The following is an 18,577-nucleotide window of genomic DNA, read 5'->3' as shown; positions in this document are numbered from 1 at the left end:
CCTGCTTCATTACATCACTTCCCGATTTGTCAAATTTGTTGCCTTGAGCTCTGCACTACTGGGCTAGTCCTAATAGTGGAGCTGGAGGTTATCAGCTGCATGAGCAGAGTCACCAAGGAGTTCTGCTGCAGTTTGCAATGGCGGCAGGGTTTTTTTTTTCAATGAGAAATGTGGATCAGTGTTTTAAAATGACCTTGGGTGTGGCTTTGGATTGAGGAGACCAAGGACATCTCCCTATTATTAACCCTTTCTTATATGTAGCCAGCAAAGAAGCTTAAGAACAATAGCTAGGATGGTTATGATATTTTTTGCAATTCTTTAGCATCTTCCATCAAAGGCATTGTAATGTGCTTTGTAAACATTAAGGAATTAAGTCACGTGCACCTCATGAACTAGTCTTGTTTTACAGAGCAGGAAACTGAGGCACAAAAGTTCAGTGACTTGTCCAAAGTAACTCAACGATTCTGGGGCAAACCTGGGACAAAGGGCATTGCGGGAGGGCGGGGGCGCTACTGGTTTGTGATCAGACATGAAAGTCGGGAAACTTGCCCATGCAGTCAATGGAAGAATCAAGAATACAGGGCCAAGTCATTTAACTGCTGTTCCTCAGTGTCACCTTCTGTTAAAAGGGAAAAAAAGCATAAATAAGTGCTTTGAGAGTATGGGTGAAAAAAGCTACACGTTACAAATGATTAGTTGTAGAGCCCCTGCTTCCTGATGCGCAGTTCTTCCCTTAAACCACCGTATTCCCACATACAATATTGTTAAGTGGCTCAGGAGTTCACCCAGGAAACTATTGCATGTGGGGGGGTGTAATTGGATAGCTTTTTAACCGCTCAACCTGGCTTGGCCTCTTCTTCTTGCTGCAGGGCATCCCTGAGATGAGTGAGGATGAAATTGTGAGTGTGCCTGATGCCAAGTACACCAAAGGGGAATTTGAGGTGAGTCCTTCTCCCATATTAATCTGCCTTTATTTCAGGGTGTCTTGTGAAATCTCCAGGGGCTGCTCATGTCCTGTACCTTCAAACAGCCTCAGCATTTCAGCTATTTCATTCAGGGACCGAATTTCCCATTAAGTGATGGGGCCTGTGTTTAGGATTCTGAAGCAGCCAGACTGGGGTCTGTTCACACTGTGGTTAAAACTCTGATAGTAACAACCCTGTTCAAGTCTGGGTCTTGGCATTTGGAGGCTTGTCTGGGGCTCTGATACTGGGGTTAGTATGCTCATGGTTCGTATTTGGAGATACGTCTTTTGCTGCTTTAAAAATCATACTGTGTGCAGAACAAGGCAAGAGGATGATGATGTCCTGTTAAAGATTAACACACTGTTAGGCTGGTCTCAGGAGGTGTTAAATGTCTGTTTTCATCAGCTACATCAAAGCAGAGACCAGGGCTTAGCCTACAGGAGACATGTCTAAAGAGCACTCCATTTGTCCATCAGCTGCAGGCAATCTGAGTGTCAGATAAAATAGCCAGAATAATAGTTTTTTTTAAAAATAGGGCTCTCTCCCTACACCCCACCAGAGTGTAAATGTTAACCAGCTGTGAGTTCAAGCCTCATTGACCCTCCCTCATCTGCTTATGGTATGATTATGCCCTACTTTATTAACCCCAGCCTCTACTGTTTCCCCATTGTGAAATCACTCTGTTCTGTCCATTTTTATTTTCCAAGGGCAACAAACATATTTTACCCAAGTGTCTGGCATTTTGCTTCTGAAAGAGCAATGTGGCACTTGTATTATTGTGTCACCTTGGCAAGTCCGCCTTCTGGCTGGTGACCTGCAGGTGTGCAGTACTGCAGTGGCATCTGCTTATAGCGAAGTCAGATTAAGTTTCCACTGATCATGAAGTAAAATGAAAGACCCTGATGGTTCCAATGCAATTTGCAATTCTGGTCATATTGAAATTTTCCTCAGGGAAACAACTTGATAATCTTACTTTTATTTTTTGACAGTATAATAAAGAGAGCTCTTATTGTATCCTGAACTAAAAATGACTCTAAACCCAAAATATAATAGTTACCAAATCTATGTCAAGCTGTAGCGAGGTCGAGACTCACCAGTGCAACGCCTCCTGCTCATTGTCCTGGGAATTAGCTCGATTCCAGCCCGGAGCACCCTCTGTAGGCCACCTGCCTCAGTCCCCCCCTTGTGTCCCTCCCAGACCCCAGGGCCCTTTCCTTGGGTGCTGCCCCAGCAGTACCCCCCCACACCCTAGGCCCCCCCCCCCCCCCCCCCCCCCCCCCCGCCCCGGGGAACTCCCAACTCTCTCACCCACCTTGCCTCAGTGGCTACTGCCAGTCATCATCTAGCCCCCGCTCCCTGGGGAAAACTGCCATCTGTAAAAGCCACTCATCATTGGCAAGGAGGTCGGACCAGTTGCCTCTGCCTAACCCCGGGCTGCAGCCTCTGCAACCCCAGTACCTGCTTTGGCCTTTCCCAAGGCCTGCAGCCTGGGGAGTTGCCAGGCCAGAGTTCCCCAGCTCCTCTTGCCTTTCCCCAGCACTACTCTATTCCCAGTACTCTGAGCTCCCGGGCAGCCAGGTTCTTCTCTCTCCAGAGCAAGAAAGAGACTGACTCAGCTCCTGACTCACAGTCCTTTTATAGGGCCAGCTGTGGCTGCTTCCCCAATCAGCCTAGCCTTTTCCAGGAGCATGGCAACTGCCCCACTACACAAGCTGTTGCTGCTCCTGTTCTGAAGCCATATCAAAGTAGCTGGTTTTGAGATGGAATTGAGTTTGCGGGTTTTTTTTTTTAACAGAGAAACTCTTGAAGTGCGTCCTAGCATCTTCAAGGTTCTGCTTGGTTGAACCAAGAAACGGAGGTGGCCATGTGTGCTGAGGGAAGAAGAGTGGTCTGTGGGCAGCTGGTCACTGGGCCGGGACCTGGGTTCAATTTCCTGCTTTGCCACAGACTCCCTAGGTGATCTTGGACAAGCCAGAGTCTCTCTGTAAAGTCTGCAAAATGGGGGTGATAGTCATAGATTTTAAGGCCAGAAGAGACAATAAGGTCATCCAATCTGACCACCTGGATAACACAGGCCCTAGATTCTACCCAGTTACCTGTAAACTGAGCCCATTAACTGTTTGACCAAACATGTCCTCCAGAAGGGCATCCGGGCTTGATTTGGAGAGAGAGAGAGAGTCCACCCTTTTCTTGGAGATTGGGTAGTAGTTCCCTACCTCACATGGGTGTGAGGAGGATAAATATGTTAAAGACAGGGAGGTGCTCAGATTGTATGATAATGAGAGCCATATAAGTATCTAGGATAGACAGATAGTTTGTAGCAACTGTCTGATAAGCTCTGAGGGGTTGTAGCCAGTCAGAGTTCATGGATCTACATATTATGCAGTCACTGTACAGATGATAGTCAGACACGGCTGTTTGGCAATATGCTCTGTCTGTGTTGTTGTAGCAGTTTATTAGCATTAATCCCATCCTAATAGCGCACACTGTTAAAATTCCAGTTGAATTGAGTGGGAGCAGGTCTGTCCGTCAGTGACTTTAAAAGGAATGAGTATGTAATCGGCACTTTGGGTTTCAGGGCAGAGGTGATAGTTACTATGCTATTAGATAATAGCATGTGTATGTCTTTGTTCCTTAGGTGTCTTCAGGAGTCTCTTTCGGTGGGGAGTCAGTGAAGACCCATGATAATGTCACTCCCCTGCCTTATGTAGCTTTTGCATATGGCGGGAACCCTTTGTTTCAAAGCTTGGCTCCCACACCAGTCAGTGGAAAAATACTGATATCCCAAGATGGAGACCAGCACCAGGTGACCTGGTCACATGTCCTTGTAGTGTCACACAAGCCATTACTCGAGGCTGTTTGTAGGGCTCTCAGGAAGGCTCCCGGGTGGGAGATAAGCTTCTCCTATGGCCTATTGTTTTCCTAATGGCCCTTCCTCATCCAGCTATTCAGAATGAAAGCGTCTTGTCTAATGGGTGTTCCCCAAGTTTAAACACTTATTTGTAATACAGATATACAGTCAACATTCCTAACTTCAGATACAAAAATAATACTTGCATACAAAGAGGATAATCCTATTCAGCAAATCAGAACCTTTCCAATGACCTCCCACATGACCTATCTTGCATAAATCACATCATAACTATGTCATAAGCATATAATAATATCTCTATGAAGAATATTGGGTGCAGTGTCTCAACGGGCTCCTCCAGATTTAGAGAGTGCAGTCCAGCTTGTCTAAAGCATTTCAGGGGGCAAGGAGCGTGTGGGAGTGGGGAATACAGTGAGGAAGCCCCAGCACTGGTTTAACTAGGTGTTTATGCTAACGGGAGCTTACTAAGGCAGAGCAGCTCTGTAGAGGACAGCTTTTCTCCTACACCAAGATATGCTCAAGGTGGGTGAGGGTGCGTGCGTGCTGTCAGAGTGCCAGTTGTGGATCCCTAATTTCTCTACTCTGCACAGCTCCAGCCGTGGTCTTGGTAAGAGCCCGCTGTGCTAGCTTGACACCAGCTGAGAGCTCCCAGCATTCCTCTCTCTCTCATCCCACTCCAAAGGAATTCTGAGTTGGCCACTAGGTGGCCTCTTTGGTCTGCTTGTAAGGAACAAAGGGGCCAGACGGTGGGCGAGAATCTAGCCTTACGTGCTTTCGGGGTGGTGGTGATTATTTGTATTACCGTAGTGCTTAGAAGCCCCGGTCACAGACCAGGACTCTGCTGTACAAGGCGCTGTACAAACACATAACAAAAAGGTGATCCCCTATCCCACAGATCTTACAGTATATGTATAATACAAGAGACAACAGATGGCTGCAAGCGGATAGATTTGGGAGCACAACCTGGAATAGTCCTGTCTATTTTGTGCTCCTCAAAGTGCGTAAGTTTTGGAATGAAGTCAGTTACTACTCTCATCTCCCAGGTGGTGATGAAGGTGGTGCAGCTTTTACCAGAGGGGCACAGAATGAAGAAGGAGGTAGATATGGCACTGGATACCGTGAGTGAGACCATGACACCTATGCATTATCACCTGAGAGAAATCATCATATGCACCTACAGACAGGTGAGTGCGACCAGTCATATTGCTTCCCAGATTAACTCTTTTCATTCCATATTTATTTGTTAACTCTCCTGTAAATGGGAAGTGCAGACACTTTGATTAATGGTCTAGATAGCTGCCTAGTTTCATTTGCTGTTTGGTATTTATATTACAGGAGACTCCTGAGTCCTATTGTGCTTGGTGCTGTAGAAACACAAAGGCATGGTCCCTGCTCCAAAAGGTTTTTTAACATAGCACTGTGGCTTCTTCAAGAGCCTGTGTGTCCTGTCAAAATGCTGTTTTGTTGCTTATTTATTACAGCAAAGCTTTTTGGTGCATTACTAGAAAGATCCCTGCACCTCCTTCAGCTGTGACGTGTTGGCACCCGTACTCTCTGCTTTTTCATTTTTCTTCACTGGCCAAAGCGGTATCGTAAAAGCTGCTACAATGGTGCTATCACTTCGTGGCAAAAACCCAGAGCTGCTGCTGTAACTCTGACCAGTGTCTGTTTATTGTCTTATGGGTAAATATTTGAAAAAGAAAATCTGCTTTCAAAACACACTGCTTCTGCAGATGGTTTGAGCCTTATTCCCTGTGCTAGTTTGTTATTCATTGCAGTCATCTCTAAAAGTATGTCTCTTAAGCACTTGCTAAGGATGGTATTCCTGCACTGTGCCCAAATGTCACAACCTCTAGCAGAGCATTTTATTTTTACCGTGTATTGTATGTTTCAGTGGTGGCAGGGGTTTGATCATGGAGGGAGGTGGTGGGCAAAGGAAGTTTGAACCAAACCCTAATAAAACGCAAAAGGATGACTTCCAGAGAGATACTTGATAAATGAGAAGGACTGATAGATGTACATATGACTCCAGGCATAGTGGGACTGATTAGCTTTTGATCACAAGTTCATCGATTTTTTTTTTTTTTTTGGATTAAATCAGTTGTATCATGGTACTGATTTGCGTTCAAGACAAAAAGGGCACTTCCTACTTTCAGCCAGCAGGTGGCAAATGTGCTCTTTTCTGTCTGCATTCTGGTACTAGAGTTATGGTCACTTACTCATTTTATTCTTGAAGTTGAATAACTTGTCTTTTAATGTGGGTTGTCGAGGTGGTGGTGGGGAGGTGGTGGAAGGAGGACTGTGTGTGTGGGGAGGGTACCCAGGAGTTTCCCAATACCTGTCGGAGACCTCTGATTTCCTTCTGTCTCTGCTTTTACATTGCCCTCTCTGAAGAACCTGTATGGCAGGCACCTGTCAAAGCCAAGTAATGCTTTGGGGACTCCCATCAGAGCCCATTCACACTACTCCCTTGCCACTTTCAGTGTCCCATAGTGTCATCTAGCTTCTGCCAATGAATTTACATAAATAGTTCTGAATATTAACAGGCTATTTCTTGCCATGAGCAATAGAGTGTGTGCATGTTAAGGAATCTTAAGGAACATGCTCACAGGATACTGTATACTGTGTATTTTCATTGTAATCTCTGGAACTAGCATAGAAATGAGAGAAACTAGCATAGAAAATAGTCACAAAACTAAGCTTAGCAACAAACCCTGCAGCTTCCATTTTCTTGTATTCAACTCCAAAGTGTATACAGCTGGGGAGGCCAGTCTATAAAGGAGACATTGTCTGGACTGACAGACCCAATATAAACCAATTTAAAAATATTTATTTATTTATTTATTTATTTATTTTATAACCCTGTCTGGGAAAATCCGACTCCCACTCTCCCGACCCCTTAGCAAAAACCAAGGCCTGTGAGATGGATGAAATTCAAATTTCGTTGCTAGTTGGTGCCTGAGCCACAAAACCCGAGAGGGCTGTGGCTCTCGTCAGTTCCTTTGCACACTATACTGGCCCCTACTTGTGTGGTCTATCCTGAGAAGCAGAAAGGGGATAGCTGGCATCCTTTTGCAGCTGCACTGTAATTCAGCATCAGAACTGGAATGTCATTGAGGTTCTGCCCCCTTCCCTTTATAGAACAGTGCATTTCATGCTGGATGAGCATTCCACTTACCCGGCTGGTTGAGTTGTACTCACTGGGCAGAAGATGCCAGCAGCTGGCCAATTCCTGGGTTGAGGGTTAAATGTAAGCTTTTGTGGGGTAATGATGGTGGATGGTAGAACAGTAAAATAAGAACCTTTTCAGTGGATACTTTTAAAAGCTATGGGGTTGTTTTTTGTAATTCTCCTGGAACATATAAGCCAAAATGTGAAAGGAGTTTTGCCAAGTTGGTTAGGCCCAAAATTTGACTTGCCTTAAAATGTTCTGACTTCTAAATATAACTTGAAAAAGTGAATCGTTGACTTTGCAGCTGAGAACTATTTTAATGCACTATGTAGGACCAAAGCAAGAATCGCAAGTTTTGCTCCTTCCACAGTTGACTCTACAGCAGCAATTAGCTAATAAATTCCAAGAAGCTTGCTGCTATAATCCAGGATGCTAGTGCATAAATAAGAAAGTAAACATAAAAGGCATGTGAAGTTTAAGTTCCTTTAGAAACATGTGCGGGAGAGCAGGCGAAGTAGGAGGGTCACGTTTTGCCATATAGAAAAAGAGCAGAACTGACCGTGGAAGAAACGTGAACAACTTTTAAAAGAGTTTTACAGCTCAAGTTGAAATACTTTTAAAAAAGTATTTGCTGGTAGTGCTGTTTTTGGTTAGTATGCACAGATTTGAAGTCCCTTTCCTTATTACAGTGCTGGTGCTCTGTGCTTTAGCTTTTAGTCTCGCAGCTTTTCCATATTAGCATGAAATGTAAATACAGGAAAGGGGACATAAGCCCTGTGTTCTTGCAGGTAGTCTTGTCCCATATCTAGTGAAAGAGTCCTCTTTCCAGTGACCTCAGATCAACCCGATTCTACGTGGTGTTTTTGAAAATGGAAAGCAGAAACCTCCCAAAATAATAAGTGTGCCTCATGGGCATTAAAATGAAACGGTCAGATGGGTAAGGCCCAAGGTAGAGGTTTAGTGTATTACATATTTCTTTAATTATAATTTAATATTGATGGAAATAGTCTCTTGATTTTAAAAAACAAAAATCAAATAAAGGTTGTTCAGAATGTGTCGATTGAAACATTCCCCTGCAGTATTTGCAACTTAAGCTCTGCAGCCATGTGTTTGTACAGGAGAACTGGAAAGTGAAACTTATTGGAAACAAAATCAGCTTGACTAGCTTCTAAGTTAAGTTAAATCAGAAAAGTAAACAAATAGCAAAGTGGTGAAAAGTGAATTTTCATGATTATTTTTCCCTCTATTTTTAATTATCCACGGTACTCTTAGGGTATGTCTCTGGTGTAGTGGTTTAAAAAAAAAAAAAAAAAAGAGTGGGTAAACTAACCTATCCTAATGACAGGTTTCAGAGTAGCAGCCGTGTTAGTCTGTATCCGCAAAAAGAAGAACAGGAGTACTTGTGGCACCTTAGAGACAAATTTAAATTTGTTAGTCTCTAACGTGCCACAAGTACTCCTGTTCTTCTTTTAACCTATCCTAAACTCAGTGGTGGCAGATGACAGAACAAGGAGCAATGGTCTCAAGTTGCAGTGGGGGAGGTCCAGGTTGGATATCAGGAAAAACTATTTCACTAGGAGGGTGGTGAAACACTGGAATGCATTACCTAGGGAGGTGGTGGAGTCTCCTTCCTTGGAGGTTTTTAAGGCCCGGCTTGACAAAGCCCTGGCTGGGATGATTTAGTTGGGAATTGGTCCTGCTTTGAGCAGGGGGTTGGACTAGATGACCTCTTGAGGTCCCTTCCAACTCTGATATTCTATGATTCTATGAAACTCTGTATTCCCCAAATGAGAAGCTACACTACTGATATGTCTACCCTTGGAGCTGGTAGTGTGATTCCCAGCTTGGGGAGACATGCTCATGCTAGCTGTCATCAAGCTAGTATGGTAAAAACAGAGTGTAGCTGTGGCAGAACAAGCAGCAGGAGGGGTTCACAGCCCTGAGTACAGGCCCATCAGAGAGGCTAGGTGGGCATTTGGGGCTGCTTGTGCTGTTGCAGCTACATTCAATTTTTAATGCAGTAACTTGATGAGAGCTAGTGCAGGTGTGTCTCCTGAAGCTGGGAATCAGATCTTCAGCTCAAAGCGTAGACATGCTCAAAAAAACACCGGTAAAGGCGTTTAACCCCCTCTCCCCCAAAGAGACAGTGTCCATTCAAACACCTCATGCAAAAGATCATGTAAGTGAGGATCTCTCTTAAACCTTGTTTGAACTAACCCTCCTCCTGCTCCAAACTGGAGATGTGCTGCAATCAGTGCATTTTCACTTTCTTTGCACTTTTGAATGGCAGTTGTTTCACGCAAGGGTCAGAGAAGGCTGAGACTGAGGCGGGAATGAAGTTTTCAGCCCTGCAATATATTCTGTTCACCAGAGTAAATGGGTTCCAAGCTGCGGAGAAAAAGCCCTGCCCTAGCCCAGTATAAAAACGCCATAGATATTTTGGTTTTGTCTTTTACGTGAGTGTGAGTGCCCTTTAAATTACCTACCAAAAGCCAAACTGCAGTCTCTGAGCCTTCCCACAACATTGGCACAAAGCTCCCCTTCTCAGTTCTGCAGGTCAGTGAGAGGCTAAGGGGAAATACAAGTCCATGCTTCAAACCCTCAACCATTATTTGCTTAAAAAAAAATCCCCAAAGGGACAAGTTGGTGCTATAGTTATCTCCACCCTTCTCTTGCTAAATCTGCTCTTACCAAAACCCTCAATCACAGGGATGTCAGATCCCTTCCCTTGCCGTCTCCCCCCCCCCCCCATGTTCTTTCTAACTGGTATCAGAGATCTGATTGTAGCCAGATGTGGCCCCTTTGACCCTGTTAAAGTGCCTGCCACAGTCTCTGGATACAAAACAATGGGGCTTTATCCCTCCTCTTTCTCCTGGTCTCATGCACACAGCTCTCTCTCTGCAGCTGTCAGACTGATAGGTTTATTTAACTGGGGCTCGTGTTCTTATAACTATGTAGTCATCTTCCATGCACACATCTCCTCTCCACCCAGTATCAACCTTACATCTTCAGAGGGGAAGAGGGAGTTACAAGAACCGATGGAAACCCCGTTCTCTAATGAGAATGGGTGAAGCATCTGTGGGAAAGGAAATGGGAGAAGAGGGGGAATATGTAAATTGAAAAGGACATGGTTTAGGTTATATATTTTAAACTATTCTAAAGGGCCCATATAAAACTGAGTGCTTTCCCAGGCATTAAAATCCCCAGTGATTAAACCAGAATTGATGGCAATAATAATAGTAGCAGAAGCAGTAAAGTGCCCATAAGTCTGTAACCTACCAAGCAGCAATAACCCAAAGACTCTGAGTTACTTCAGATTGTTGGTTCTGAAGCACTACATGCTACTTTCTCCCTGATAGCCCCATGTTAAGTGTAGGTAATTTGGCATTATTGGGTGGAGGGCTTACATATAAAAAATCCTCTATATTTTTACAGAGTTGCCAGGGATTGCAGAATGCACATGGTGAGTATTTGCCCAACCATCCATTCCATATCTAGTGGAGTTGGGTGGCCCATTTGAGGAGTTGGATTTTTTAAACACGATTTCAGCTCTCATTTTGAGGCTTTGGAAGAGTTTTCTCTGTGTGTACATTTTTAATAAATCAGTTCCAGGAGCTCAGGAGTTGTAAGCAACCCTACAATAACAAGCTAAGCACCCGTGCACTATGGAAAGCAAACAGATTTCAGTTGTAAGCGTACAAGGGATTTTTATAAACAATAAGTACTAAAATATTTTTAAGTTCTGAAATTTGTTCCGATGAACAATGTTACACAATGTCTTTTTTGTCATAAACATCTTTCTGCTTATTTAAAGAGTACCAAAATTGAATCACTGTCCCTCACTATTTATCCAGTTCTGCCCTTGGATATATACATTCGACTCCCATTGAATTGATGGGAGTTGTATTTATGTATTCAACTTGCATGATAGAGTGCACACATTCAGAATAGATGAGATACTTGTTCAATGAATGGATATAATAAGAATGAAAAAACTACAGTGACATTGAAGTCTTCAGTCAAATGCAAGATTACATTACAAGATTACATACTTAGTCCTGCCTTGAGTGCAGGGGACTGGACTAGAATACCTCTTGAGGTCCCTTCCAGTCCTACACTTCTATGATTCTAAAGCTAGCGAAAAGTCCCTTTCCAATGACATGGTCTGACGCTCTGCTCCTGAGAGGCTGAGGCCTTCACCACTAACTCTGCCTTCCAGATCATGTGTTTATTTTTAAAGGTCTCCCTGATACAGAAAAGTCTCTAAACTCCTTGAAGTGAGAATCGAGCCATTGTTTAAAATCCTGGTCCCCTGCTGGACTATGTGCCACCACCACCAGATTGAGAGTGCTTGGTTAGTTTGGTGTGCAGAGATTCCTCGGATGCCATCTGCTCTGTAGGCCAACTCTGTCCTCCTGATGAGTCCTTGTGGCACTAAATGTGATAGTGCGCTGAGAAGACATGAGTTCAAAGACGAGTTGAGGTCAGTTATTTTACACAAACTACTCTCAGCAGAAAGGGATTTAGTCTTGTTTCTCCTTTGCACGCAGAACACAAGGCTGCTTTTCCCTGATTCTGTCTCAGATTTTTCATAAATCTAGTGTGTGGGGGGGGAAAGATTGTTCATTCCTCCTTGGTGCTCAACATGCCACATAGATCCATTCACCATGTGACTATGGCATTTATAAAACAGTTGACTGAGGCCACCAGACATTCTGCCTTATATGTGGAAGGGCATGGAAGAATTTTAGGGATTTTAATTGTATCCATGGGATCAATTATATATGTGTTCTTCTTACTGCTTACCTGAACTACTGACAGGACACTCTTGTAGGAGGACTCTCCTGAAAGGTGTCTAGTAAGGAGATCGTAGAGTAAATGCATGTATGATAGAAAAAATATATTTTTCTTCCCTCCCCCCATTTTGTTTATAATTTTTAATTCCTTCCATTGCATGAAATGATGCCAAGATCAGTATTTACAGCTCTGAGCCCTCTGAGGGGAGTTATTAATGGGTTTATTTGGCTGGGACACAACTTGCTGTTGAATAAGCCCCTCAGCAGGTGAATGAAATTCCCAGGTGGCACGTGACTGAATATTAGCTTACTTCACTTCACCCTATTTTTATAACTGCAAGGGTGGAATTACTATTACTATTTGCATAGAAGCTTCACTTAGGTTTCAAAACACTATATAAAAGTAGGCATTAAAACGAACAGGGCCTGTAGTACCTGCTGGGTTTTAATTAAAACTACCCTCAAATAGAAAGTTTATTTAGAAAATACCCACAGCTTTTTGAATGCCAAGCTCTTCTTGAATTCCATTGAGGTTGTCTTTGTGTACTGGATGGTTCAAAACCACCAGCCTAGTATTTTTGAAGTTCTCACAAGCCAAGAAAAGATTTTCCAGTCAAGCTGGCCTAGGTTGGAGCTACTTGTCCTAACCCTATTGGAAGTCTACTCAAAAATCCTGCTGCATTTTTACCAAAGCTGTGGACCATTAAGTTCAAGGCCTGGGATTTATCTAAATCTCCCCTTGCTCCTGTTCTTTACATCTAGGGTTCATTGTTATCAGCGGAGTCTGTTAAATGTTGGTGCCATGCAAAGACACAGTGCAGGCATAATTTAATGGGATGGAATGGGACAGTTTTTACGTGAAGAAAAGGTGTCAACCAAGAGCCCATTTTGTTTCTTGTTCTTCTAAAAGGATATGGTGGATGGGAAATCTTCAGCCTTAGAAGGAAAACACCACAGTTTGAATATGTTTCTAAAGATTAATAAGCTTTTGTGTATTAATTACTGAAACGTAAACAGGTAAATTCCCCTCCTCCTCCTCCTCTATCTAAAGCAAAGCTGGGTGTGAGTTGCAAAGTTTTGATCAGTATAGAGACGCCTTTGGTTTACAGTGGTGATCAACCCAGGACTGGGAGACTATAAAGGTGGCATAAAGGAGGAGGGATAGCTCAGTGGTTTGAGCATTAGCCTACTAAACCCAGGGTTGTGAGTTCAATCCTTGAGGGGGCCATTTAGGGATCTGGGGCAAAACTTGGGGATTGGTCCTGCTTTGAGCAGGAGGGTTGGACTAGATGACCTCCTGAGGTCCCTTCCAACCCTGATATTCTATGAAAGCATGTTCCCCTCCCCCAGCCAGTTGCACTAAGAGCTTCTGGGCCTTATATTCGGGGCACTGGGTCCTTATCCATGCTAGGAAAATTCCTGCACAGGATTAGACAACATGGTTCAAAAACCATCTATGCCCTGCCTACACTACAGCTCCCCCATGTTAGCACCAATGGAGCAGCAATGGTGTAATAAAATGGTTCACATTTTCCTAGTGTACACAAGGCTTCAGTGTGACACTTTTCTTCTCTGGTGCTCAGCTATCCATCCAATTGCTTTTTTGATTCCCTAAGCTGTTCCCTTTCACAGTGACACGAAACAGGGCAAAATCTATTAGAGGTGCTTGTGGGCCGTGCCCTTTCGAACAAATCCTTCCAATAGAAAGAACGACACCTTGGCAGGGCAATGCTGGGGCTGGAAAACCTCTTGTCTGTTTGTGATCAGATGTTTTAAATGTTCTCACACTGGTTCCAAACAACAAATTCAAAATGCCATAAAGAGCAGCAACAGTAATTAAATTATCTATGTTACTGTGGTGAGGCTTACACACTGCTTTCATAAGAGAGACCTGGAGTTTTGCCCAATGTGGTGTCCAAATTTTACAGTTACTAATCAGGATTGTGGCATTGCTGTGCATTCCTTTATTCCTTCTGCCCACCAAGAGCCCATAATCCTCTTCTACTGTGCAGACTGAAAGTACAGCATTCTGCATCTGTGTACATTTCTGCTCTTGGTATGTGAAAAAGAGATTGCATGTTGGTCCTCTCTCCGATGGAGCCCTGAGTTCACTGCTCTCCCTTGGCATTACACTCGTTTTCCTTTTCTTGATTTGTTTGTTTAAGATTTATTTGGTTGCTTTGTTCCATTTTCTGTTGGTTGGTTGGAGGTGAGATAGCGGGAACAGTTAGTGCTTATTGATTGATGCTCTATAAATACTTGAGTACTATTTTTCAGTGTCCAGATGTGTGCTAAGCGTTTTACAGGACAACTAGAATGACCGAGCTTATGAATGAATTATAGATGTGACAATATGAAACAGATTTTTTTTTTAACTGGTTCATTTGCTGGAAGAAGGGCTTTACGTTCATGGCCATTTGTAAGGATGGTTTGGGGTAGAGGGGCATGAGGTGTTTGCAGAGAAAATATTCTTTTCCATGATAATTCACTGATATGTAATGACTAGGGCCCTACGAAATTTACAGTCCATTTTTGTCAATTTAATGGCCAGAGGGTTTTAAAAGTAGTCAGTTTTACAATTTCAGATGTTTACCTCAGAAATTTTGTGGTGTTGTAATCGTGGGTGTCCCGACCCAAAAGAGGATTGTGGGGGGGGTTTGCAAAGCTGTTGTAGGGGGGGTCATGGGATTGCCACCGTCCCTTCTGTGCTACCTTCAGAACGAGGCTCTGAAGGCAGCTTCCCTGGAGCTTCCCGGAGCTGGAGGAGGTTCCTAGAGCTGGAGGTGGATCCGATCTTCCCCGTGCTGCCAGGGACTGCTAGTCCCGGCCAATGGGGATTAGGCCCATGACCAGGGGCCCTGGCCAATTTGGGGGCCCCCTGTACCACCCTCACTTCTGCACTGCCTCTGGAGATGGGTCTGATCTCCCCACCAAGAGTGGCCATGCAGGGGAAGGACAAGTCCTGTCCCTCCCCACCCAGCCCAGACTAGCAGCTATGAGCCCCCGGCTGGGGCACTTCCAGCAGAATGGGAGATTGGATTTCACGGGGAAAGGCTTATTTCACAGACTGACACACGTTTTTCATGGCTATGAAATTGGTAGGTCCCTAGTTATGAACAGTAAAACAAGCCAGATCTGTGACAATGATTTACAGTCCATTCCTGATCCTGTAGAACTTGATGGCAAATCTCCAATTGACTCCGTTAACTTGCTAGATTAACACTGTTGGTAAGAGCTGATGTGAATGACTGCAGTTGAGGATGCAAGGTCACAGCAGTAACCCCCGCTGAATCACACTTGCTTGCCAGTGGCAGTTTCTGTTGGGGTGCTGTGGTTGTGGGTTGGGTTTTATTTTTTCCACAGTACAGCTGCGATCAAATTATTGTTTTCAATTAACAACCAAGAACAATTGACTGGAAGAATAAAATATAATCACCCAATAATGTTCTCGGCTTCTTGTCAATTTGACTCTTGATTTATGTAACCCTCTGGGCTCCCAATCAAAAGCAAGCAGTGCATGAGTTGGACTTGGACTGTTCAGTCCCACATGGACCTTATATCTGTAGCTGTTTAAAATCACATTTGTAAAACGAACTGACATAAATGAAAGAGAGAGATTGAAGGATCCACATGCAACTTCTGTTTAGTTCTACTGCACTGTACCCTTTATAGATACTTAAGAGTAAAAAATGGACTGCTCACTACTAAGTTATTTTATATTCTAGAGGTTTTTCTTACGGCAGCTGTATCTAGCTCCAGTGCAACCATAATTTAGACTGCAGTGAATCATTAAAATGAGCGGGGTATTCTTTCTCTTTTGTACAGCAAGTTCCTTGTGTTCCCTTATTGTGTCTGAACTTCAGTGAGTTGTAATTTCTTGCTGTACTGTACTAATCTTTACTTGGATTAAGTTCGTTGCCAACCTATGACGAACCCCATGTGAAATGGGTGAGAGACCAAGGCAGTTTGATTTCTCATGCATGTGAATAGGGTGAACACTCAGCACTGACTTCGAGATAAAATAATCTGAAATTTACAAAAGTGCAATAAATGTTTGGTTGTCTTTAGTGAGGTGAAAATTTGTATGCTGTCCTCCTGTATTCAGTTTTTGTCATTCATTTCCAGGCAGCAGCGAGCACAGATGGAAAAGGCATATACATCCCTTCTGTATTTTATCTAATAGGAATACTGTACTCTGTGTTGGCCTCAGGCTAACAAGTGAGGCCAACAAGTTTGATTTGTATCCAGATGTTTCCAAAGTGGCAGGTTGATTTGAAGCCCATATGTAATTGAAATGAATTTTATTGCTGCTGTATTGTTTTCCTGGATGAATGTTTGCAGAATTCTGCAATATTAGCTTTTTAAAATGTACAATGCCAACACTGTAAAATATACAGATTCCAGAAGATGCTGCTCAGCATAAACCAACCCACTGATATCGCTAAATGCCAAGAACTTCCCTAGAGACTGGCTTGTGTGTTGTGAGAAAGATGATACTCAATTGCAAGAGCACACGGAAGCATGGAATCTTATCTCCAAACTCGCTTCACTTGTGATCTCTCAGGTTCACAGCAGAGACTTTCCCAAATTAAAAAAATAAAATAAAATTCACACAGCCAGATTGTTCCCTGTGGAACCATGCACAGTGGGATCCTTTTACATGCAGCTCTTCCTGCTTCTGTGTGAACGGGGGCTCAGCTGCCTCCAGGCAGGATCAGGGCCCCACTGTGCTGAGTGCTGTGTGAACACACACAAAGACATGGTCCCTCTGCTGGGTTGCTTACATCCTCTGTTACGCCATTGAATTGGTGCCTATCTGTAATAGGGATGTATCATTGAAAACTGGCCTAGTGAGGATTGAAGTCATCACTGGCTACTGCTGGCATGGCCCCTTTTGGTCATGCTGCCCACCTCAGAAACAAAGTCCCTGCACATCGAGCTGTGAAGATTGGACTTGAGGTCAAAAGCAGTCACAGCCCTGCCACAGACAGTCATGCACAGTTGCCCACGATTAACTTGGCTACCCCAGAACAGTAAAAACCATGTGGTGCTCTTTGCTGCCTGGAATAAAGCTGTACAGTATGGTCATGGACATTCAGCTCTATGGACCTCCACAGTCTAAGTGTATTGTTAGTGTTTCTTGAGAGGGATTGGCTTAGAGCCTGTATCTCTCCTGGACCCTGACTGATAATTGCACACAGCAGGAGCACACGTTCATGCCCTTTGTATTAAGAGAAGTAGTATGTTGAAAGTACCAGTTTACAGTGGGGCCCCACCACTACCAGTTTGCAGTCTTCCCATTTGGCCTGGCAACAGCACCGAGGGTGTTTACCAAGTGCATGTCAGTGGTAGCAGCTTACCTCAGGCGCCGGGGTATCCAGATCTACCCGTACCTCGACGACTGGCTTGTCAAGGGCAGCTCCAGGGCTCAAGTCCAAAGGGATGTCATGGTGCTTCAAGCCACATGCCAGTCTCTGGGCCTACTGGTAAACGAGAAAGTCGATGTTAGTGCCAGTGCAGAGGATATAGTTAATCGGAGTGGTCCTCAACTTGACTTGCACCAGAACATTCCTGCCTCTGGAAAGGTTCCACACGATGACGAACCTATCGCGGAAGTCTCCGCGTTCCCTCTGACTACAGCCAGGGTCTGTCTGCACCTGTTGGGCCATATGACAGTGTGCACTTACGTGGTCCGCCATGCCAGGCTCCAGATGCAGCCCCTGCAACAGTGGCTGGTGATGGTCTATTCCCAGTCCCGAGACCCCCTGGAAAAGGTCATTACCATCCCCCAGGTGATACTTACCTCGCTGCGGTGGTTGACAGACTGCAGAACAGTCCTGGAAGGGATTCCGTTGGACAACCCTCCCCACTCCATAGAGTTGGTGTCGGACGCTTCGGGCTCGGCTGGGTGACACACATCGGCATTTTCCAGACTCAGGGGATGTGGTTCTCGGATGAAGTGCCGTTGCACATAAACGTCAAAGAGTTCCGAGCAGTCTGGCTGGCGTGCGGAGTCTTCTTGCCCCACCTGTTGGGCAGGGTGGTACAAGTCCTGACAGACAACGCAGCCTCAATGTTCTACATGAACAGGCAAGGGGGAGCGCGCTTGTCGGCTCTCTGTCAGGAGGCGCTCTGTCTATGGGGCTTCTGCATCAGCCACGAGGTCGATCTGGAAGCTTGTCACCTTCCTGGTGTCAGGAATATGCTGGCAGACCAGCTCAGCAGGGAATTCTCCTCTCACCACGAGTGGTCGCTCCATCCCAGGGGTAGCTTGCATGATCCCCCAAAGATAGGAAACTCCCCAAGTGGGCCTGTTCGCTACCAGACAGAACAGGCCCTCCGATTCCACTCATCAGCAGGGCCTTGGCAAAGATCAAGAGAGACAGGGCGCAGATTGTCATGATCACCCAGCGTGGCCTCACCAGCAGCACTGGTTCGGCATGCTCATGAGCCTGTCAGCGGCCCCTCATTGGCCCCTGCCCAACCGACCAGACCTGCTGTCACAGGGCCATGGTCGGCTCTTACACCCCAACCTCAGGTCCCTCCACCTCTCTGTGTAGATTCTGCCTGGCTGAACCTGGAGGAGTGGACCTGTTTGGAAGGAGTCCAACAGGTCCTCCTGGAAAGTAGGAAGCCCTCAACCAGACTGACTTACCTGGCCAAATGGACAAGGTTTTCCTGCTGGGCATCAGAATAGGGCATCTCTCCCTTGCGTTCCTCCATACAGGCTGTCCTGGTCTAACTGCTCCATTTGAGGAACAAGGGCCTGGCA

The 18,577-nt window shown here is 44.8% G+C and overlaps 1 protein-coding gene across 3 annotated transcripts in view; it reads left to right on the top strand.

The window, feature by feature from the left end:
- The window catches only part of PALD1 (phosphatase domain containing paladin 1), a 187,857-nt gene that overhangs the window by 112,518 nt on the left and 56,762 nt on the right, over positions 1 to 18,577 (top strand). For all 3 annotated transcript variants that reach the window (XM_034775850.1, XM_034775851.1, XM_034775849.1), the window contains exons 17-18: positions 870 to 941; positions 4,881 to 5,021. In XM_034775850.1, coding sequence (XP_034631741.1) covers positions 870 to 941; positions 4,881 to 5,021 — 213 coding nt within the window. The remainder of the gene's footprint in view (positions 1 to 869; positions 942 to 4,880; positions 5,022 to 18,577) is intronic.

The sequence above is a fragment of the Trachemys scripta genome, chromosome 7 (genome assembly GCF_013100865.1).
Source record: "Trachemys scripta elegans isolate TJP31775 chromosome 7, CAS_Tse_1.0, whole genome shotgun sequence".
Classification (NCBI taxonomy): Eukaryota; Metazoa; Chordata; order Testudines; family Emydidae; genus Trachemys; species Trachemys scripta.
Note: the sequence above shows the minus strand (reverse complement) of the source record. Positions and strands in the feature narration are given on the sequence as shown.